The sequence below is a fragment of the Syngnathus leptorhynchus genome, chromosome 1 (genome assembly GCF_054491065.1).
Source record: "Syngnathus leptorhynchus isolate UIUO chromosome 1, UIUO_Slep, whole genome shotgun sequence".
Classification (NCBI taxonomy): Eukaryota; Metazoa; Chordata; class Actinopteri; order Syngnathiformes; family Syngnathidae; genus Syngnathus; species Syngnathus leptorhynchus.
In genome coordinates, this window is record NC_141195.1 from 10,765,495 (window position 1) to 10,789,668 (window position 24,174).

Sequence of the window (24,174 nt, forward strand, 5' to 3'; positions counted from 1 at the left end):
TTCAATACTCTGCATCTCGCCTAAAGTCAGCTGGGATATGCTGATGGATGGACAGACAGACGTTTAGCATCTACCATGCATGACTTGCGAGAGGTTGTTTTGATGACTTGTCTGTAAGATGGTAAGTGAGTTCATGAGCAGGATCATGCATTAAAAAGTGCTATCCACAAAGTTTGCTTATGGGTCATGAACGAACCTATTAGATGTCGATGCAAATCCAATGGCTAGAGCAGCCCACTTTATATACTGTAGAAAAACACAACTTTAGTTCTAGTTTAAAATGGAACAACTTTAAAATATTAATTAATGATGTTTATGGAAACAATGGTAGTTAACAAAGCAAGCAAAAAAAAAATGCCTACTTGCTTTCACTTCTATTTTTAAGTTGAGGGACAATACAATACGATGAAATAGTTTTATAGAAGTTTGTTACCTTGAAATTCACAAAGTTTTTTACACTGCAATCAAAATGATATTCTCTGTCCATTTGCAGTTTTACATCATCTTTAATGAACCAACAATCCTGCTAAGTAACATTTTCCCTTTTTTTCAATTTGCCTGCTCTCTATCTCTTTTTTGCCACAAAGGGTTGCGAGTGCCCATTTTATGTCGTGTAAAATGAAGTCAAATTGGTCATTTTAGAAAAATGGCACATCCGATTCTCTTGTGATTACCATGATGTCATCAGGGACTGACAGTGAGCAAAAACATCAAATAAATATTAAAAGGTATAGCTACACATTTCCATCACTGAGCTTGCAATAAGCCGTATTTAACATTTATATGAGATAGTGGGTTTGGCACTGTTTGGGAAGTGTAGCTTTTATGCACGTCGTAATTTGTAATCTTCTGTGCTTTATTTTTTCGGATGTAATCAGATTACAGCACACAACTGGGCTCATTGGAGCAGTCATTGTTGCTATGGTTACTGTCCACATCTCTCTTCCTCAGCTCTCTGCCTGCTTGGTGCTGATCACTGTCGTCGGGGTGGCTGTGCTGCGTGGCGGAGGAAAGGCGCTTGCTGTGCTTCTGAGAGCGCCCCTCATTTTGAGGGTGGCTGTGAGCATGCTCGAACCCCAAATCGCCCTTGGTATCATCCAACCCCTGGAAGTTGTCATACTGGTTACTGGTGATGATGTCGCTCTCGGCTACTACCTGCAAGTAAGCGCGCACGCGATGGTGGCGCGCCCCTTCTTCGTCACTGAAGTCAATGACTCGGCATTCATAAGTGCCCTCGTCGGACGACTTGACCCGGGAGAGGCGGAGCTTGTGAGAGATGTTACTTCCCACAACCTTCACTACCTGGTAACAAATGAGAAAAAGATAACCAAAACATGGCCAGGAAATTGAAAATCTTGCCCCACAGTATCTACAGCGGAACTTCGAAATGATTGTAAAGTGCCCTAATACACACACACACACACACACACACACATCTCCCAACTAAACATTCTCCACATACACGTTGGGAAAGCTTTGCGTGCGTGTGTAGGTCTAGTTTCATTTCCCTTCGGCTAAATTAAACGATCCTCTCATTACAACATGCCTGCAGTTAATATTGCCGAATGATGGTTTACACAAACGCAGCCTTCCAGCTCATCTTGAAGCGGAGACGCTCGACATTGTGACCATTAAGCACAATGCAATGAGCTCTGATACAAGAGCTGTATCAAACATTGCTGATGATACCTTTTGAATTTGTTAAGTGTAGGTTTCAGTTTTACAGATTGCAGAAGGCACAATTAACCTGTTGCTGTTCATGTGATAAGTGACGGCTTCATGCGACCTCTAATCAACATTGTGTTCAACTAAACAAGATTTCACACTGGCTAAATACAGTAGCAGCGCCAATTGTCTACTATTTTGGGAAAGTACGGCGCAGACTTCCAAATCTGGATGAGCTCACCTAAGCCAAATTAAACACTGTACTATTTGGTGTAAATGGAACTATAGAGTCAATGTGCACATGCATGTGGATCATCCAAAGCTGTCAGATGATTCATCAGGCGGCAGGCAACATCTTTAACTTGGCATCTGCTCCTATGGATATGATGCCAAGTTCATCATGATTTTCCAGCTGTACACACACACACACACACACACACACACACACACACACACATGTACACAGGCACACACACGTGCACACGCGCACAGACACGCACGCGCGCACACATGCATTAATTCATGTCTATAAAAATGTGGAACTCATTTGCGTTTCCTTTGAAAAGACTTAAGAGATGTGGAGGCTTTTGTGATATCAATTTATGAAGGTACAATATGTAAAGTACTTTAAAATCATGAAACTGGGATCACAAATACGGACAAATTTCTATTTTTGACATAATCCTCCTAACGTTCTGTTATTTACTAATTTACTCGAAATGACTGCGATGAAAGCTCTTCATTGAAGATAGTTAAATGAAAGAATATAATGCATTTGTACCTTATTTTTTCCGACATGATCCTCTCAATATGCCAAGTTACCATGGAAACCCAAAGGGTTTTAACACATACAGTATGATTAGTTTCCCAACCTGTCTTCTGACCCTGCCATTTCTGAGAACCAGCGTTAAGTGACTATGATGACCATCGAGGATGACAGGACCTTGTAGATACGATAATTGCATAATGGGTCAAGCGGGAAAAAAAAAAAATCCCTTTGTGTGAAATGTGATAAGCAACACCGGCAAATCAGCCAGAAAAAGAAATGTAAATGTAATCAGAATGGCGTTGGCGCCTCGTGTAATCATCTAAGATTCTTAACAGCAGATTTGAGAGCAGAGAGGCTATTAACTCACGCTTATCTTGGTTGCATCCTTTGGCAGCTCCTCCTCTAGAGATACCTGCATGGGAAAAAATCAGAACAGTAAGGGTTACATCCCAATTAGACGAGAACAGAAATGTGCTTTAAAGCAGCGATTCTCTGTCATTTTTGATCAAATAATTTCTTTGAAAATATCATATTTTGAAAAAAATATTGACTTTACTTACAATATTATACACTTTACTGTACAGTTCAGTTCACAACCATCAAAGTTATATGTATGCCTCTATGACCGTTGAACAACCTTAGCTAGTTAGTTGGTTTTCTTTCTCAAGTTTTTTGTTATCTCGATATTACCTCATTGGTTTTCCACGATTGCTTGTCAGTCCAGTCCATATGGTTGCGGATGTACCACCACTGGATCTCAAGAGAGTAGGAGGGCATGCCTGCCCCTCTGAATGAGCAGGCCATCTCCACATCTTGACCCCTCTGAGCGGTCATATCATGAGGCACCTCCGTAAACATGGCTGGACACACAAAGTTGGTTGGAATTAGAGCGCCTGACTTACAATACATTATACTATGAATGCTGTGTTCTCGTGTGTGTGTCTGTCCGTGCATATATCTTGCATATTGAATAAGCATTCAAATTTTTCCACAATGCTATCAATGTGATTTCCCAGTCAAAAGAATACAAAAAAACAAAAGGTAATTCAAAGCATCAATGTAACACCTGCTCACAACATGCTGACATGTCTGTTTGGGCTTAAAGTATTTGTCTCCTCAATCGCTGATGCTGAAATGCCGGCAATGGATAATTTCCCTTTTGTAAGGTTCACTCTAGTGCTAAGGACTAGAAACCTGGTTAATTTATGCTTTTTTTTTTTTACAATAACACGATGTTTAGGTCTATATTTCAAGATGCTTAAATGAAGCATTTTCTATTTTCAAGACAATCCAAATTAGTATTCCATATCAAATTTATAATCATGATTACAGTAATAGCTATCTTGAAGCTTATTTACGCTCGACCAATATTTAAATGTGTGGAGTCAAAATGTAACTGTAGGTATAAACATTATATTTTCCTAAATAGTGGTCCCCACTACAATACACTTGAACCAACATTTAAAATAGAGGCCTTATTTTCTTCAAATTTGCTTCATGAACCAATTGTATTTTTTGACTCCTTAAAATTGACATATTTCTTAAACCCCTTGTTTAAATCAACAAGAGTCCATAAAATACAACTAGTTCATAAAGTAACAATGACGCTTCATTTTCCCATCGTTAGTGGCTGTATAAGGCTTGCCGATAGTCAACAGAAGGCATTGATGTACCTTGCACGTCTCGAGCAGAGCCAATCAAATCACTCTAATGTGATCCCTTTCCTGCTTCCAGCCACTAGTGTACTCATTCGCATAGTGTCCAGGGATTGCTAAAATATGCTGTGATGTTTTATCCAGCGTTAGTTCCAAACGGCATCCGTCAGCAGTTATATGATTTGTAAAGCATCTTTACTTTGAAAGAGTGTACATTTCTCACTGTAACCCTCCAATACTGGTGACTATTGATGTCATTCAGGGCACAGAAGCAGACATTCAGGATGCGGAAAGTGGCGCGTGATTGCATCTGTCAGATTAAACGCTGCTCGCTGTCTTTGTATAGGAAAGGAGAGGCGTGCAGCATGTGGCAGATACGCACTATTCATAGACAAAGGACACATAAATAAAAAAAATGACTTTGTATTAAGACACGAGAAAATCAACAGTCTTGGAATGATACGACCCCTGAATAGTAAACAAGTCTTGTCTATAATTGATGGGAGGAGGGGGCTGAGGCATAGATCTATTTTTACTGGCCTTTATACTCACATCCCAGTACACAAATATCAATAAATAGTCTCTTGAGAGGTTCTTTGACCAGGTAATTGTATTTATTAATTCAGTCTTTTGTCAATTTATTTAGCAGCATGTGTTGAGAGAGGTTAGCATGTGTTCATAACGTTATATAGTGCTTCATAGCTTTTTAGTAAAAAGTGAAAAAAAGGTGGATTAGTAATTAACTAGTTTAAAATGTTGTTCTAAATTACAATTACGGTAAGATTTATGTAAAATTTATTATCACTGCCCTCTGAGATTAATCAAGTTAAATGTGGTGATCAACTAACAAGATTTTGAACATAAAGGACTCTAAAAATGTCCATGAATTACCCTTTACCGTGTTAGAAATATGCTGCGTTAGAAGAACACTACAAGCTTCAAGTCAAATGTTTTTCCTGTACATTGATCAATTGAGCTTGTATTTAACATCTGTGATACACCAATCGCTGGACCCGCTTTTGATTTAACATGACTGAACAAGCAACTCCAGCCCCCTTACTTGTTGATAATATTCAAAGCTGCGTGGGTCACCCTTGTGGAGGAGATAGCGCCAGTCATATTGCTCCTAGCATTTATAATCTGTCTTGTCCCCACTGAGTTGTGATGCCCGCAATACAAAAATCCATACACTGTACATTTGATGAAAGCAGGCTTCATGCTTTTATTTACATTTACTATACAAAGCACAGGGCAATGATAGAGAGATAATTCTAACCCTGTGTATCAGTCCTCTCCTTGTGACTTGTTCCTCAGCGTTTTATTTGAAATAAATAATCTTCCGGTTTTCCTCAAATTGCTACGTATAGACATATATTTTGAATAATTTTCATCTAAAATATAAAATTAACAAATGAACAATGCATCTTCGATTACATAGAGATTGCAAAGGTGTATTAGGGCCACACTAAAATAGAACATTTATAAATTAAAATGATAAAAAATGAAATGAGTTTATACTTGGAAGTTGGGAGTTATAGTGTTGTCAGTAGTTTATAGAAATAAATGAAAATGTTACTTTTTGCAAAAAGGTTAAAAAAAATGACAAACTCAGAGAAAATGATAATCTCGCCTCTTCATTTTTTTCCAGAGCAGATTATGTAGGTGCCTAGTAAGTAGTCAGTAGTTGCACCAGTTACCTTGAAAACCTCGTTACTTTATTGAATCTAGTCACTGATTATAGAAATAACTTAAAAAACTATGAAATACGACCTTGGTGAGGTTAACTGGCTCGGAGAATGGCTGAATGAATGAATGAATGAATGAATGAATGAATGAATGAATGAATGAATGAATGCATGAATGCATGAATGACACCATTTAAACGAACATCCAAGCAACTAGGAGGAGATAATAGCATCAGTATGAATGCGGCCTCTTAGCATTGACACAATTATCCTGCCTCTCCACAAATCTCCACTATCACATTGATTCAAGGCTATTCCAAGGCAACTTGAGGCTATCTAATGTTGTATCACTTACTAAAAAGTCTTCTCTAATGTCCAGACTGCCACCCAGGAGAACTTATAACGTGCCCTCAAGTGTTGTCGTTATCTCCAAGACAAACCGAAGAAGGCACGCAGCCGCCGGCCACCGATCAATGCTCTATTGCGTCCAAGTCGAGTCATTTAGCAGAGAAGGAAGAGGGGTGGGTCACAGGAACAGGAATTAATGCAGGAGAAAGAATCATGAGGCTGAGAATATGTGAAGAAAATAAACGTTCACGGAAAAGAAAATGTTGGATTCTGGGGCTGGAGAAGTATTCCATTGTGGCTCTAAAGAGCAAAGACAAAAGAGTAGATGAGCTCCCACAAAATTGGAAAAAGCTGCCTTTAGTAGCCAGGCAACAGAATGTCCTCGTTAATGGCGAGAAGTTTGAGCTGCCATGTCATTTGTTCATTACATATTAAAATGTGCTTTTTATGGTATGGGAATTTGAGAAAATATACAGGGAAAAGATTGATGTTTTTTTTTTTTTTAAATCAAATTTCACCCATTGATAACATTAATTTAACATTGTGCTCAGAAAATATCAACGGGAGCATAAAATGTTCACAGCATTTGTCTCTCCAAGCACACATTACGTATAACAGAGAAATGCTTTTTATGATTCTATGGGGCAATAATAATAAGAATCATTTTGGCCCATGTTGACTTCATTCAGCATCTCTGAATGATGCTGATTCTGCTCATTGTGTGCTACTGCTTTGTCAAGCGCTCATCTTATAAAAGTGTCTGCATAAGAAGAATTGAGGAAGATGCCACAATGCAGTATGAGTGAAAGGCTAATTGAGTGGATGTGCTGTTGCATCTTTGCACACACATATGTATGTGTATTATGTTTGCTCTGTTTTCATTTACCTTCAGCTAAATACAATCATCCTCTCATTAGCACGCTTAGTTTAATGAACCTTCTTAAATGGCTAGCATAACCCATCAACAACCAAGTAGCGTTCGGTTCCTGTTCACAAACATTGCCAATTATATCTTTTCAATGTAGAAATGACTTCCATATAGTTAAATGAGGAAACATGTTGCAGTGAATTCATAGAGGTTGTAAGTCAGTAAATATTCCTAAATGATTTTCTACTTTCTTTGCTTATCAACTTGAAGCTTTAACAGGAAGCTTTGACTTGCTCAATAACTTTGATTATACTAAACAATATCAAATTCCTTGATGGATTGTTTTAAATGTGCAAAAACTTCGGTGGTAAGATTCCAAAGTAGCTCTTTGTTTGGACACTGCTGGGATACGGCCATGGAAACATAACTGTATGGTGCTATGTACAAGTTTTGAAAGCAGTAATTAGTCACTGTAGGTTCATGAAAAGTAGCCATCCATTCAACAACATGGCAAAAGTGTGAAAATAACAACAGATGGTGACTGTTAAGGTCATCCCCATTGTGTATTCTTGCCCAGTATGTGTCTGATAAAAGCCATTCACATACAGTCATATTTAATCACTGTGTTAAAATCAGTGCAATCCAAACTTGATGTGTTCACTCGAATCTCGGTAGGCATTTTTCTCGTGTTTACTATGCATATACAAGGACCTTCACACCAGCAAGCCTTGGTCTGTTTGAGTTTCCTGCTGTTTTTGGCCTAAATCCTGACTGCCGGCCCTACATCCCCACTGTGCAGGTTTTCCTCTTAATCAAATCACAAAAAGGTTAAAAGGGGAAGCTGGGGCTTCCTCGCCTGCGGGGATCAACTAGAACAAACACTAAGGACGACTTGTTCTCTGCTGTAATACGGGATATATGCGCAAGCAACTTCCACATACCGCAAAACCAAAGAAAGCACTTTCTTGTGGAATAGCTCAGTGGTTTGAACACTACAACTGGGAACAAGGCCAATGCACCCTGAGGATCTTTAAAGGTCTACAACAGGGACAATCAATCGGCAGCCTGTGGGCCGAATCCGGATCGCTGAACCGTCTGATCTGGCCCGCGACTCGATTCCATAATTATGACGATCAAAGAGAAAATATCATGTGGTTGAGGTATATTATAATATATACAAACTTTGACATTGTAATAGTTAGCACACTCTTATTTAAGTTAGACTCTGATGCCGGTTTACACACCGACTTTTTGCTATCTTGTAAGTGCAGGAACAAAGGGTTGCATTCCACATTCCATTGTAAAACATTTGTGGTTGCCTGGAGGTGTTATCAGCTATAGATGGAGCGCAGGAGACGGCGGTAATTGGGTCATGGTTTGACCATTTGGGCTTAAGAGAAATACGGGTGAATGATCCTTCAGGCTTGAGAGGTGGAATGTGGATGTTCTCTATGAGATAGTCAATTTGAATATTTAGGCTGTTCCCTATAAGAAGACATACAAAGAAGAAGGGAGCATGTACGCACGCATACAAAATCAAATCTTTAATCAACCAAAATGGCTGTGTCCGAGAAGTTCTTTTCCATCACCAAGCAAGCCTTGGTGGCCACTTACAGAGGGTCACTGGGGCGGACCTGATCCTTCTAGAAAATATACTACATGGTCTCCACTAAAGCAACTGAAAACAGCAACAAATGGAAAAGGTACATAAACATCCAACATCAAATAATAATGTTATCTATGTGATTTATATTGAATATTTATTCGAGGATAGACATTTGTGTGTTTGGCCGTGACCATCCTTCTGTTGAACGCACTTTCTCAGCCCTAAAGCAAATTAAAACTTAAAACTTAAACTAAAATACGACTTTCAGCATCGATGGCGAAAGAAAAGGACTTCTTCATGTAACTGAAATGCACGGATAATCTGCACAAAAGAGTAATTGAAATCTTGAAAGAAAGGAGGATGAATTTTGTGTACAAATAATCAGGATTTTTGGTGATTAAATGTTGCTATATTCCTAAATAATATTGCAATTTTATCAGGTTATTTTTTATGCTTTTTTTTTTTTATGTGTGTTGCAGCTGTACCTGCAGTAGAGGTTTTATCGCCATAAAATAGTTAATGAGGGTTGGATTGATTCAGACGTAGCACTACTGAAGGCCTAGGTGTGAAATGCACTGCCCGTCACTGATTAGAGTGGAGGAAGCCATTCAGTCAAATAAGTGGTGATCATTCTTTGAATTGAAATTAATAAACCCAAGCCTTACTGTACAGTGCATGTCCCCACTCACTTCAATCCATACTCTCGTCAGTAATAATTACCTGCTAACGAGTCCCTCTCACGGCCTGATGATAAGCTTTGCGGTCTAGTAATGAGCCTTGGCACAGTATGGCGGAAAACAGCTGCCGATACCTTACCTGTAGCAAAACCTCACAAAAGTCCAAACATGAGACGGTCTCAGTGAGTGGAATGTGCTCATTTACATTTGCTAATGAGCTATCAGTGCAGGACCACTCAGCTGGAAGTCTGAGCTCAATATTTCACAATTTTAATCAGCTGTCAAAAGAACACAACATGCTGACGTGTCCCGAGATAAGTCGAGAAATTCACGGATACATTTTCACTTCTGTGTTTATTCAATACAGTAGGTTTTTTTAATCAGGTTGGAAAACAAAAACAGCATTTCCAACCACTGCGGTGTGAGAGAGCAAGTTTGCATCGGCATTAATCAAATTTCACTTTATTGGAATGAAAATGTATCTTTATCTAGAGCAGAATATTGTTCCATTTATGCCAGTGACTGACAGAACAATGAAATGCTCTTCCCCTTGATGGCAGAAGCTACAATTAACTTGTGTGTCCAACCGTTGCCATATAACAAAATAACAGCATTGTGTTCAACTAAAAAATATCAAGTATATTTGGGAGTAAATTGGGACCATTGAGATCATCTTTCGATTATTTCAGTCAAAAGCATTTACATTTCGTAATATTTTGCTTTAGTGGTATTTAAGTGACTTGGATGAATGAGTATTGTGAAATATGGTGGTAGGAAATAGCTCAAATTTAAATAATCCAAAATGATTAGAATATTGGAAAAAGGCGTGTCATCTCACCTTACATCCACAGATAAGCACTGCACTTCAAACACACTCATTCTAATAATATCTATATTTTCACTCAATAAAGAATGCTTCAAAGAAATTCCCTACTCTTAGAGGCCCACATTCTGCCATTCACTCAATCATATTGAATGTATATTGTCTCAATATAGGCAAATATTTGTGTGCACAACAACTTCTGGATTTGGTAAGAAAACATAGTTCTGGTTCCTTGCAAATAAACTCTGCATTTATAATCTTTGAATAAACTATAAATAATATATTGTGTCCCTCCTCCTTGGTGTGAAGTTTAATCAAATGCATTAAAAAAAAAAATTGCACTACTCCAGTCAGTTGGCATTATACTAGTGTGCTCAAACGACTATCAGACAGATATTATAAAAGTCCCACAGCTCCCCTGAGAAAAAATGAATAATTCATTGAAGACTGCTTAGCACCTTCACAATGGGGCATTTCCCTCCTCTCATTTAGCCAATGTGCAGAACTTGTTCTGTATCACGGCCTTAACCTCACAACTGGCACGGAGCAATCCAAACATATACCGCCAAACAGCCAGTCGATGAATTTGGAGATGTGGTGTACCTTGAGGGACACAGCAATCGATAAAGCCATCTCCAAGGTGAATCTCTACATCAGCACAGTAACACACACAGTGCAGACTCAGCGTTCTGCTCAATCAAATATTCTCAAAATACCAGCGTCTATTACTGGAGTCCAATATTTTGATTTGTATCAGTATAGAGAGGAAACAAGAGGAAAGGAAATATAGATAATCAATTAATCTCAGGCATAGTGTACATCAACTGATTGTGGGCTTGAATAAATTCAGTGTTGGATAAGCTGGTTAAAAAATGAAGGAAAACAAAGTTCTTCAATATCAAATGAAATCTAACTACAGTGAACAAATATTAAACAGCAAGAAATGTAGCAAGTCAAATTACCATATCATGACAAAATGAGTTGTAGCTAAGCTTTTAACAAACCAACATGGTTTGGTTAATGGCCAAAATTCTGCGCACTGATCAAATATACTTTAGTCATTTAGTTTTAGTTATTCTTTTCAGATTTATTTGTTTGCAACAAGAAAAAAAGGATCACAGAGGCCAAATTCTACAATTTACAATATCGACTGGGATAAAAATTGTTAGGAAGGAGTTGAGCCAGGGCGACCAAATGTAGCTTGAACCAGGATTTATTGAAGGGAAAGAGAGTTGGAAGGGAAGAAGAGGGGAACAAACCAAGACACAGACGGGAGAGCGACTCACGGCCTGCAAACAGACAGACCGACCGACAGAAGTCCACTTGGACAAGGTTAAAATTCTGACCGTGAGCCTCCAGACAAGACCGGGGGGAACCAGACGACAGGAACAGGAACACTGGGCACGGACAGGGACGGAACAGAACAGTAGACACCGACAAGGAGTAACACACGGTCAGGGTTTAAATACACAAGGTAACAAGAGGAAGCAGGTAACAGACATTACAGTAACGAAAGGGGTGTAGCTGAGCGTAGTTGCCGGCCGAGCGTGCACAGGCGTGACAAAAATGAATCCAAACATCCATCCATTTTCTGAACCGCTTTGTCCCCACGGGGGTCGCGAGGGTGCTGGAGCCTATCCCAGCCGTCATCGAGCAGTAGGCAGGGGACACCGTGAACCGGTTGCCAGCCAATCGCAGGGCACACAGAGACGAACAACCATCCGCACTCGCACTCACACCTAGGGGAAATTTGGAGTGCTCAATCGGCCTACCAAGAATGTTTACGGGATGTGGGAGGAAACTGGAGTGCCCGGAGAAAACCCACGCGGACACGGGGAGAACATGCAAACTCCACACAGGGAGGGCCGGATCTGCTCAAGATTGTTTCATTCCTTATGCATCAATCACTTCCCTGCCGGCGGCGCATACACGGATTGTAAACAAATATTAACATTGCGCATGCCATAATTCTTCAAAAACAAAAAGAGCTGGATAAAGCTATTTTCTTTGACAACACACTTCTACAAGTAAATGGATAATGCTTGTGGGAAGTTGCAATATGTACATTTGCAATGCAACTCCCACTGATGGATTTGTTCCAAGTCACTTTCTCTTGTCCTAGATCAAGACACCTTACAGCTGCATTTTTAGAGAAGAATCATTTAGGATTATAAACAAAAGGAAAGAAGACCTCGAGAAGATTTTGCTTTCATCATGTTTCTTCAATCCACCAAGTGCTAAAGAACAAAGCCGAGAGGTATTGTTGAGTTTTATGTCGAGCTCACCTCTGTGTCCATCTTTAAACCATGATTGTTTTAGTGTCATGATTTATTGACTGTGTTTATGTTTTTAATTTATTGTTTTACTGTCTTGGTTTTTATGTCTTATGTTTATTTTCTTTACAACACTTTGTACGCAGCTGCGGTTGCTTTTAGCTGCTCTAAATAAAGTTGAGTTTAATTGAGTTGTATAACCTTCCTGCCTATCCGTGCTAGTTTTGACAGTTTTACTATGGCAAAATTACTGCTGTGAAAAAGGTCAATAAAAACAACAGAGCTAGTTGATTTAGAGGCTTAATTGGATTTCCTACAAAACTCTTGTGAACTCACCTTCTAATGAAAGCCCAGCAAGAATTATGGATAAAAAAAAAGACCCAACATGGGATGGGGCAACCCCCAGAAGGTGTGCAATGCTAAAACTACGCAGGACAGTGCAGCTTTGCAGGCTGGCAAGACAGCTAAAAATAAGCTTTTCCCATCTGGCACAACTCCCCGCTGCTAGCCAACACAAGGCTTCCTTCCCACATCCCTAGCCACATTTTCTTCCTTTTTTTCTCATTCTTTTCCTCCCTGAGGATTACTGCTGTGCAACCGAGGCTCTCGTGGGACAAACTGACGATAAGGATAAATGAGTGAACTGGCTCTCTAGATGCTCTATCCTACATACAGTATATTTGAAAAAAAAAACAACAACAAAAAAAAACAGGTACACGCAAGGCGGAAAGTACGTATTCCTACACTTGCACTCAAGCACACACACATACACACAAGGCAGGCTCAGTGGCTTTAACCAGCAGCACTACCTCACACTTCCAATCCCTCGTGCATCTATTAAAGCTGACATTGACGTATGGATGGAGATTACAAGACAGACTGACGCGGAGCTTTATCTCACAATTAATGTCATCACAAACACACATATACATGCAAAAGGAATCACCTCATATATTGGAGGAAACAGGAATGGTAGCTGGGTGAAATGCATGAACTTTCTCCATAAAATAATGGAAAGAGAAACAAAACATGATTGTCAAACTTTCGCTATCTCAATTCTTAACTGTACAAACAATGCTTTAAACAATGAAAGAAAAAAAGCTATTCTTCCACAAGCAAGCCCTCTTGCTAATTTTAACATAAGGTCAAATGTAATGACGTCCAATGAGATTTTAGTATTTCAAATATTCCATCCGTTTGTCCGTCCATCAATCAATTATCTGAACAAGAGTCGCGGGTGTGCTGGAGCCTATCCCAGCTGACTTCAGGCAGTAGGCGGGTACACTCTGAACTGGTTGCCAGCCAATCACAGGACACACACATAGACAGCATGTATGTGTTGTAATATTCTGTTCCGATAAGAAAATCTGAAAACTGACCCTGGGATTGAACAGTGTTAGTTTACTATAGTAGAGGGGAGTGAGTGGATTCGTAACATAATGTTGTCCAAACACAAGGGAAGATTAAGTAGGACTTTTATCATGTGTACAAAAAACAGCCTGCAGTTAAATGTCATTCCTCCTTTCTTCACCTCCTACTCCTCATCTCGCTGCATCCAAACATAATTTGCAGCAAGATGATAATAATAAAATGTCATTTCAACTCAGAGAAATAAGCTCGCCTGTGAGCCAAACTGAATGTTTAGGGAAAATTGTGTTCTAGTGGCTGCTCAAAATAAAAAATAAGAATAATAATTGAAACTTTCTTCCAACTTGCTCGTTAGAAGATCATTGACTATGAAAGTTGCCTTCAAAAGTGAAAGACTTAACAAGAATGATCAGGTCCAAGTGCCCACCTGACCAACACAAGGTCTAACACACCTCCATGCAGCTTTAGTGAGTGTTATTACTGTGTAATTACTGTGATAGCCTCACATACGGGAAAAGGAGAGCTACTCCCACTTTTAGCCATTTATTGAACAGTTAAACACACAATGAGCTGTCAGTCAAAGAAACTAACACTCAGCCCACCTCGCACAGACACTTCAGTATTCTCCACACATACATACTTTTTTGTCTTCTAATAGCTTTCTAATGTTTCAAATTGTCTTTGAATGTAACTTACAAAACAATACAGTATAACTCAAGAAATATTTGGAAGATTTTTATATGGCCTCTATCTACATTGTAGATCCATAATACGTGGTGGAAAAGTGCCATCTGAGGCACCTGGCCTACTTTCTAAAACTTCTCCCAAATGTCTAAGGGAGTCACATGTGATTATTACAGAGCAAACCCAACTGTACTTTGAAGCGAGCACCGCCCTTCTCGGCATCAGCTCCAAATGATCTTTTCATCTTCTCTGTGGCTGCCACGCTAGTGACATCTCCGCCAAATTCGTACCAATGAAGAGAAAGTAAAGACAAGAACCAGAAGAGGAAGTTAAAAGAGGAGAATAAAGGTGCAAGAATATTAATATAATTTTTTTTTAAAGCGTGAAAAGTGTCTCATCTAATGAGGACACGGGAAATCATCCGACACTGAGCTTTTGCACTGGAATAACTTTGAGACGCGCTTATGCGGCGTTTAATCAGAGTCGACCTAGGGACTCAGATTTGCTTCATCTGTTGATGATTTTAGTTATGTCAGCGCTGTGTTTGTCTTTCTGAAATGACAATGAGGGGGAGCTAATGTGCTTGACACGCTGCACCGCTCAGCACAACAGAGAGACATCACATCATAGCAGGGCCTCATTACGGGACAACCATGCTTTATCGAGAAATAATGACTCGCACACTAATGGAAAATATCTAACACAATACAGAAGAGTATGTACTCATTTGGATCATGTAATTATTTGAGTAGGTGCAGGTATCGTGCAAGGGTTTTACAATTAAATATCCGAGAAAGCCTTTAGTGGTTTTACCAAATACATATCTATTAAACATGATTGAAGGGCTTTTTGTGTTTGTTCAGGATGCTTCTGTCAATGTGCCATCCTTATTTGTCTGTTTGATAAACACGCACTGCTGTTCACAAGAATATTTTCCAGCTCTTTTACCTTCTCTTTGCAGCGGCCATGTTCTGCGGGAAACTGCCCGGAGAAGTGGTGATATGCTGTTCTAAAATGCATCCTTTAGGGCTACGTTTACATTGCATTCCAAATGATCATGCAATATTTTTCTCATATTTTTCCCAAACAGTCAATGCAAAAGTTCAAGTCATCAACCTTTGTTCCACTAAATGGCAAAAATGGAATTTAATATTATCCCAGTGTGTAGTTACAGGTTTCAGTCTTCTCAAAGCTGGCCAAGACCCCATTAGTTGGACATCAATGACTTGCAGTGAACTAAAGAATGAAATCTTTCACTTTGACTTGTGGACATGTCATGACTGTGTGCTGCGCTGCACGTGTACACCGATTCATTTGACTCCAATTTGGTTCATTGAACAAGCAGTGAGTGGACAGATTGCAAAAGACAGGCCATGTCTTTGTCCACACCCACTGGGCCTCTTCACAGTGGTGCAATCAGGCCTGGACATTGCAAGAGACATTATCATGGAGAAGCATAGCTCAGGCCAGCACACTGTTTATGCATTTATTGAGCCTGTGGTATTTATGAACAATAAAAAAAGAGGAGATTTCTTATGGCTGTGTTGCCAACCCCTGTCTGAATCTAATGAGCTCTGGGGAGTTTTAATCCAAATAAAATGCGACTGGCATCTGCGCCACATGTTAGCAAAGACTTTTACTTTATCATATTAATACTTTGCAATAGTCAAGCAACTAGCTACATTACTTTTTGAGAACAGTCGTTTTGAAATGGTATAGTGAGACAGACGCACTCCAGGTTTGGGGAATGGCATTATTTAGGGTTCCACTCCAAAATAAAATTAAATAAAAATCTGTGTAAGCAGTACTCATTCTATAGATAAGGTTTGCTACATGTTGTCATTTGTATTTTCTCATTATTATTATCTTTTTTTTTAAACAGAGAATGTTAATATGTAAAGATTTCACGCTTAACATATTGGGAAATTGGTCAAAAATTAAATAAAAATCGGTGTAAACAGTACTCATCCTAAAGATAAGGTTTGCTACATGTTCTCATTTGTATTTTCCTCATTATTATGTTCTTTTTTTTTTTTTTGCAGAAAATGTTAATATGTAAAGATTTTACGCTTAAGATATGATTGCGGTCTCCAACTCCCTGTATGTATTTTTTTTTGTAATCGTGACATGCTAGCTAGAATCAGTCTTGGGGGGGGATGTTGAAAAGTAGCACCTTGCTGACATACTGTAGTGTAACCTCCTCACATTCTTCAGAATGGAGTCATCTAAATGTAAATGTTATATTTTCATATCAGTCACATGAAAGTAGGAGTAGGAATCCAATGCTTGAGAGTGAGTACAGAGTAATGGTTTTCCCCCTAAAATGATATTTGCAAATTGACAGAAGGCTATGATGTTATTGCATAAAGAAGAGCAGGTAAATGTTTCATCATTGCATGAGGTCATCACTGAACAAGTCTGCGTATACTGCATTCCTAGTGTTGTGTAAAAAAACATAATATAAATTTTGCATTTTGGAAATGAAATGGGGGGGGTGCATCAACAATATTTTTTTCCCTTTAATGAATTTAATGAATCCTACTGATTACTCTATTTCAAAAAAGTTTTTTAACCAATACACCCAAAAAGAAGGCAAAGCATGAAAAAGATACATAAGGAAGATGCATCAGAAACAGAATCCACTACTTTCATTATGTGTGTCACATGAGCAATAATGGCAGGTGAGACTCTCTGATCCGCTCTGCTGAATGACTAAGTAATCCTCTTTTCTTTCATGACTCTCAACCGCTACCAAGAAGTGACCATGAAATTGCTCTGTGTGTTTAAACTGATCAGAGAACTGAGAGCTTTGCGTATAATGTATGCTTTTATCGATTACACAGACGAGGACTTTCTTTTAAAAACTATGGAGATCGCACTCTACGAGCATTATTAACACCTATGGAAAGTAAAAATGGAAGAAAAGATGGAAAAACCTGAAAGGTGGAGTAGGGCCATGTCAAGTTACAGCAGCAGAAAAATGATTGAAAAATGTTTTACATAGAGTTGAAAAACAACGATCTTGACAAATCAATGATCTATTTTCTGAAATGTTACAGACCACACCATATTTGAAATAATGTCCCATTCTCAAATAGTTAAGGATGGAAATTTCAACCGTTTTTTTTTTAAGCTGAATAATCAATTAATCAAAGAACCATCAGATTACTAATTAAAGTAGCTGATAGTGAGAAGCTCTAAAATTGAAAAATGTGCAGCTAATCCGTCTGAGCAATATTCAAATCAGTATTGTCTGATCTCACTCCTGGATGGTTGGTATTGGAATCAGCAGCTTAAAACCCTAATTGGAACATATATACAAATGTACCGTTACAGTCACGCCTATGGGCCAGAGATTTGTCAATTAACCAATGGTTTTGGAATGTGGGAGGAAGCCAGAGAACACGAAGGAAAATCCACAAAAACACAGGAAACATGAAAACCAAAGACAAAGAAGCCAGAGGCTACGATTTAAACCCGGAAATTTTGAACTGAGAGGCAGACTGACCTACGATTTGTACTCTATACAATGTGCAGTCTGGAAAACAATCTAACACAATGAAACTGGACTAATTTACTACATGGTGGCCTGCTGGAGATGAGGAGCTCTTTCAGGCAGGAAACGACTAATCTCAAAACTATGAATGCATCACACTACATCGCCCATCCTCCTCTTGCCTCGCTCAGTGAGACTGCCAACACATGAATCCTGCCAAGTGGATTCCCAAGAGAAGTGTGACTCCAAATGTGGATGCCCCAGTGTGTGTGTGTGTGTGTGTGTGTGTGTGTGTGTGTGTGTGTGTGTGTGTGTGTGTGTGTGTGTGTGTGTGTGTGTGTGTGTGTGTCTTGATGCAACACTGGCAGGAATGTGTCTAATGGAAGATAAGCAATACTCTCGCATTAACAGCAAAGCTCGTCCCTCAACATTAGCAACCAGAGTGGAAAAGAGGGAATAATGCTTCCCCCGTCCATTGGCTGGAACACACATACAAACACGCACACATATTCTTCTTACTGTCAACACCAGAGAGACACATTTACCCAAATTTCCTTGATTTAGAATAGGGAAAGCAATAAGTCATCAATGTTTTTGTAAAGATTATTTTGAATAGAATGGAAGACTTTCTCTGAATGTTCTGAACTCCTGTTGCAAAGACAGAATTAGGCTGTCCATACCATACAGATGTAATCTAGTGGCTTGCCATAATGGACGTCACACAAGTTGTGATTGACTCAACTGCTATTCAGCCAATTGCAGTGATTTGCTTCAACAATCAACAGTTTTCAATGAATCAATTATTATGCCCACCCAACACTGCATGTGTGATGTGATGCGAGTTTTTTTTTTTTTTTTATTAGCACACGCACACGCACACAGACACACACGCACACACACACACACACACACACACACACACACACACACACACTGTCCACCAAGCTTCAAGTCACAGAGAGGATTTTCAGTCATGGCAGGATACCTCAAAGAAAGAACAGCATTGGATTACCAATCTCAAAACTGTCTGCAATCATTTCTCGCCTAAACTACCCCCCCCCCACACACACACACCACACATGACTAAAAGACATTTGCAACATCAGGCCCTCTGAAGAAGAGGACAGAAGAGGAGTCCTTGACTGCAGGCTGAGCCTCCGGGTAGTTTGTGCTGCTTTTAAAAGGGAGCATTCTGATTGAAGGGAAAGCGAGGAGGAGAGGATTCTGGGTTTTATTACGCAGTACGCACAACTTTAACGATGGAAGGTGCCGAGAGTGGAGCTCCCGTGTTTGGTCAAGGGTTGGGTGGATCGATAAGGCCGTGGTTTCTCCAAGCAGAACAGTACAGTCAGATTGTTAGATATTATACGGTTTACAGGTCATGAAGGGTATTAAAATAACTGATGAAAACAGTCAGACTTTTTGTCAGCCATTAGTTGGGGTGCCAATTACTGTAATAAGGTACCAATCCAGTCGCAGGGAATGCACATACTCTGTTAAAGAGAAATTAAGAAAGGTTGTGGCCAGTAAGCGTAGACTCACATTTACAAACTAAAATATACAGAATAGTCAACACTCATCTTATTTGATAGCTCCAATTGTCTTTAATGTCATCTGACTGTGTTCCTGGGAGGAGTTAGATATGAGAAAACAGTTGTTCATGTAATTGTAATGCTTATTCTGTGCTACTGGGATGTGTGCCCGTATTAATGGATCTAGTGAAGCGTATGCTTGTCGTTTTAACGACTTGGTAAAGCTCCAGCGCAAACCTGCACTACTTTACGCCCCTGCGGAAAGGAAACCGGAGCAGGTAGGGGAGGGGCGATGCCGAATCTACACAAGCACACTTGCAACATGCACACGCACACACACACACACACACACACACACACACACACACATACACACACACGCACACACACACACACACACAGAGTAACACTGCTGAATGTTTGCGTCGGCTGTTAAATGTTTAACAGTTGAAGAGAATGCTCGTAACTTTGCTTCAATTTCATCTTCATTTTTCAGACATGCCTTTTTTTGGAAGGTGGAAGATTAACCAGTAAGAGTTCTTCTGAAAATGTTGACAGGATTATGTACTCAGACAGTAATCAGAAGAACTTTGGAGAAAACGGACACGCCTTTTTGGGGCTTTTTGCATACATTTCAAACTATACATATAAGGTATAATGTGCATGAACAGCCGAACAATTGGCATCCGCAAGTTGAGGTCAAACTCTACAAAAGAAACTGATGGATGAATGAGTGACGTCAAAACAAAACTTATTGTCAAATGTCATGAGAAAATAAAATGAAACCTTTCGGTGGCCCATCTTACTTGGTTTCCCTTGAGATGTTTTAGATTCCTTATGGCCCATTTAGCCTTCACTTATTCATTAAGACAATTGATTGGCTGGAATAATGGGCTGGCTGGATAAGCATGCCCTAATGAGACGGTAATTGAAAAGTATCAGTGGCTGGAACGGCCCTGAGACAGATAAAGCCTGGGACATCGTCTTCACACTAAATTTTTTGCTTTCCTTTTTGCTTATCAATTTAGTTCTCCTTCTTCACTTTTACTCCAACTGGTCATGTGTCAGAGCGTGGAAAATGAGCAGGATAAATCATCACCCCAATGGGCTTGGAAAGCACAATATCATCTGTCAGGACATTCTCCAAAAATAAATTTGAGCATGTGGGTGTGTTTCTCCGCTCCACCTATTATTATCCTCTTCAAATATACATCAGCACCTCTAAAGTCAACTATCACTCTGGTCATACTTTTTATTTGTTGAATAAAATGTTCCCACAATCTGTCTCCAAAATCAGAGTTATACATAATGTAAGAAAGACTAAAAAGTAAGAAAATCTGACCTCACTTTTAGCAAGTCTCAAAAGCAAATCTTTTTCCTCTGCTTTTGGGGCAATTTCTGCAACACCAGGTCTTGTTCTGAAAAAAATCTCTCTAATGATAGGATTTTATGATTTCCTAGAAATTTTATAGAAGTAATTCTTTGAAAATACAAACACAGATTTATAACTGAAGTGCTGCATAATGATATTTATCTGTTTCCTGTCATTTAAAATCAGTGTTGATAATTCCCATGAGAATTCATTAACATGATCAGTGTCTTCATCGATGATTAACCATGACAAATAATTACAAGTAAATTGCGCCAATTGATTATTTCATAAGTATTGCATCACACTGGTTGTGGCCCTCTGTATTAGTCTGCAGCAAAGTAGCTCTTAATTTCCAAACGGTAGGTGACCTCTGATGTACCTTCTCTCCTCTACGAGAATTTACAACTATCAGCAGATTCTTTTTGACATGAAATTCAGCTCCATGGATTTATACATAAATGAATCAATTTGTTGCCGCTTTAGTTCAATTAGAAATGATAGACTGAGAGCTCGAATGTGCAGATTGACATTGCATAGCATTTTCAATCTACACTTGTAAGTATGTATATTCTGTTTCTGCTAAAACAGCTGGACTAAACTAAATCAAATGGATCCTCACACATCCACTTCCCGCACTGTGCTGAAATAGCTCCACCAACAAGAACATTATTCACTTTGGAAGCAGGTTTCCTTCAGGTTATGGATGAAGCGGCACCCCCCCTGAGATATTACTCACACCACTGCCAATGATGAATACAATGGACATTTTTAACCTAGATGCAAACAAAGTGCACATGCTGTGATTGAGCTCACTCTCAACGAAACATTTTCCCAGCAATAACTAGGGTTTCCTTGAACTTGCATTTCTTGCCATCGTAGATGATCAGTAAAGTTTAGTCAAGGCGTAAGGAATTTATTTTCACTTTCACAGTCCTAGTCCAGTGGAGTTATAAATCACCAGACAGCACTTGTTGTTGTTTGACACTTTGTACCACACATGGGAGAGACATCAGCCAGGAACCTTTAACGAAGGGCAGGGAGTTGACAGGTTTCTGGGTTCAAAAGGTCGAAAGAGAATCAATTGCTGCTCAAACGGTCAGTTTGGTGCGGAGTAAATTTGACGCGATCCGCAAAAATATATATATTTTTAAACAATTTGCAAAGTCGATTCTGGCAAACAACAATGACAAGCAGTTGGAGAGCGCGTGTATAGTACATGCTACTCTGGCATGGATTTTGATTTCAGTCATTTTGGGGATTATTCAATGTTGTCATCTCAATGTAAATATGCAAAGGAACATTTCTGCTCTCTGTAAGATGTGTAAACACTGGAGGAGAAGAGCAAAGGAGGAGCTCTGAACCAAAGAGGAGGATGTTCAGGCAGCGCTCTACTGACAGAGAATACTAACTTCCATCTTGTGTCAGCTCTGCCTGACGATGAGGAAGGTGTCTGCCACGCTCGGACAGAACAAAACATGCTGTCAGACATTGAAGAACAGCAGTGGATCAGTAGACATCTCCAACACAGAAGACTGACTATCAGATCATTAAAATGGAAAAAAAAATCATCCAAGTTCTGACTGCCAGACATAACTTTTAGACAATGCAAATGATCTTACCCTGTTCTAATGAGACCCCAACACACAAGCAGAAATTCCTTTATTACAAACCGAATAATGATAATCAAGATCCGTGACCAAGGATGTAATGCAGCAATACAAATTTGATCGACGTGGTATTTGTATCAGGACAGGGGGCAGTAAAGTTTGAGGTTTGAAACCCGCTCTTAAGGTCAAACACACAAAGAAACACCTGCAGACTAAACATTGACCTACCCAGCAATCTGCAGGTTAGACTTGTTATTGCGGAGATGTCAGAATGTGTCATGACCACTGCTTGAGCAAGGCATCGCGGGAGCCGACTTTCTTCTGCGTGTATTTTACACAGAGTGGAAATGAAATTTAGAAACCACCTCCTGCATATGTCTATTATTTATTTATAGTGAATCTAAAGTTAAACTGTTTATCTTCATTAGAGTAGCAAGTAAACTGGAAACTCTGAGCTGATTTTGTGCAAGAAGCGGGATACAAACTGGACTGGTTGCCAGTATTTGCAGAAAAATACAAATATTGACACCCTCCTAAATAAAAATGTCATTCCTCCCCCCAGAAACCATGACAAATGGAACCAATTTATGATTACATTATCTTTATAAATAATTTCATTTTAGGTGTACAAATAAATGATCTATTTGATATAATCAATTTTAACAAAGGTGCTCAACGTCCTGAGGAGAGGTTTGGGCCATTATCTCAAGTGACAATGCATCAAATAAGCAAGTTCTCTTCTAATATACACCTTACCTGTATTAATAGTTATTTTCCTTGTGCAAATGTTTCACTGCAGCATTAACATGCACAGTGTTGTTGCAGGACCATTTGGAGTCATGGAGTGTATGTGCAGTTTGGAGATAGCTCTCAGAATGAATGAGTTGAGAATGCAACAAAAACACAAGTACTAGGTTGTTAAATGGATACTTCTCTGACACTGTCGATCAAAATGAAGCCTTCTTCTTTTCCTTCTTTGCAGAAGCAGACTTTTTAAGAAACTGCTAAAACTACTCGATCTTACATTACGTATATTTATTTCATATCGCAAAACTCTTTGTTTATTTTTATTTTCATTTGATTTGATTTTTTTTAAACAAAAGAAATAGTTGACGTGGGAGTAAACGGCATCACCCGAGCAAGCTTCCAAGCACGATACGGGTGTGTTCGCACGCCTACCGTGACCGCTGATGTGGTTCTCCGTGTGTCCGTGTCCAGTGTGTCTGGTGGACACGCACAGCCCCACGTAGTGTAAAGTCCCCAGTAGCACCCTAAAAGCTCCCATTGCGCTTCTTCTCGTGGCTGTGGCTTCTTCTCTTGCTCACATAGGGCGGAGGTTTTTCTCTCCAACGCCTGATGCGTTAAATCCACGGGGAGGGAGGCTTGTCGTGGCGTGAAAGTGGACGTGGGTGGGATACACACGTCAGGCAGCTCACCCGGACAGAAACGGACTCGTCTCTCGCCTGCCCCGCACTCGTTTCTATTTGCTGCGGAAGGAGACGTCACGGAGTGCTGAAGCTGAGTGGGAGCGTCATCATTCATTAGTAGCAAATATTTATCACTTACATTTAGTGGAGGGAAATAACAACAGAGAAATACTTAAGTGGATTTGTCAGATATTACAGTGACTAAATGTATTACAGATGCTGATGAAGTCACAGTGACAAACGTAAATAAATGAGGGGAAGTCAAAGGCGGTTGAGACTGTTCGAGAAACATTCTCTGTAATTTAAATGTGCATCAGAA

The 24,174-nt window shown here is 39.5% G+C and overlaps 1 protein-coding gene across 1 annotated transcript; it reads right to left on the reverse strand.

Moving 5' to 3' along the window:
- Positions 1 to 814: 814 nt before the first annotated feature.
- On the reverse strand, positions 815 to 23,713 carry vstm2la (V-set and transmembrane domain containing 2 like a). The gene is made up of 4 exons (XM_085921815.1): positions 23,608 to 23,713; positions 3,125 to 3,294; positions 2,802 to 2,846; positions 815 to 1,302 (listed from the first exon to the last, which is right to left on the reverse strand). Exons 1-4 carry the CDS (start codon positions 23,711 to 23,713, stop codon positions 880 to 882), a joined length of 744 nt encoding a protein of 247 aa, XP_085777941.1. The 3' UTR covers positions 815 to 879.
- Positions 23,714 to 24,174: the final 461 nt, after the last annotated feature.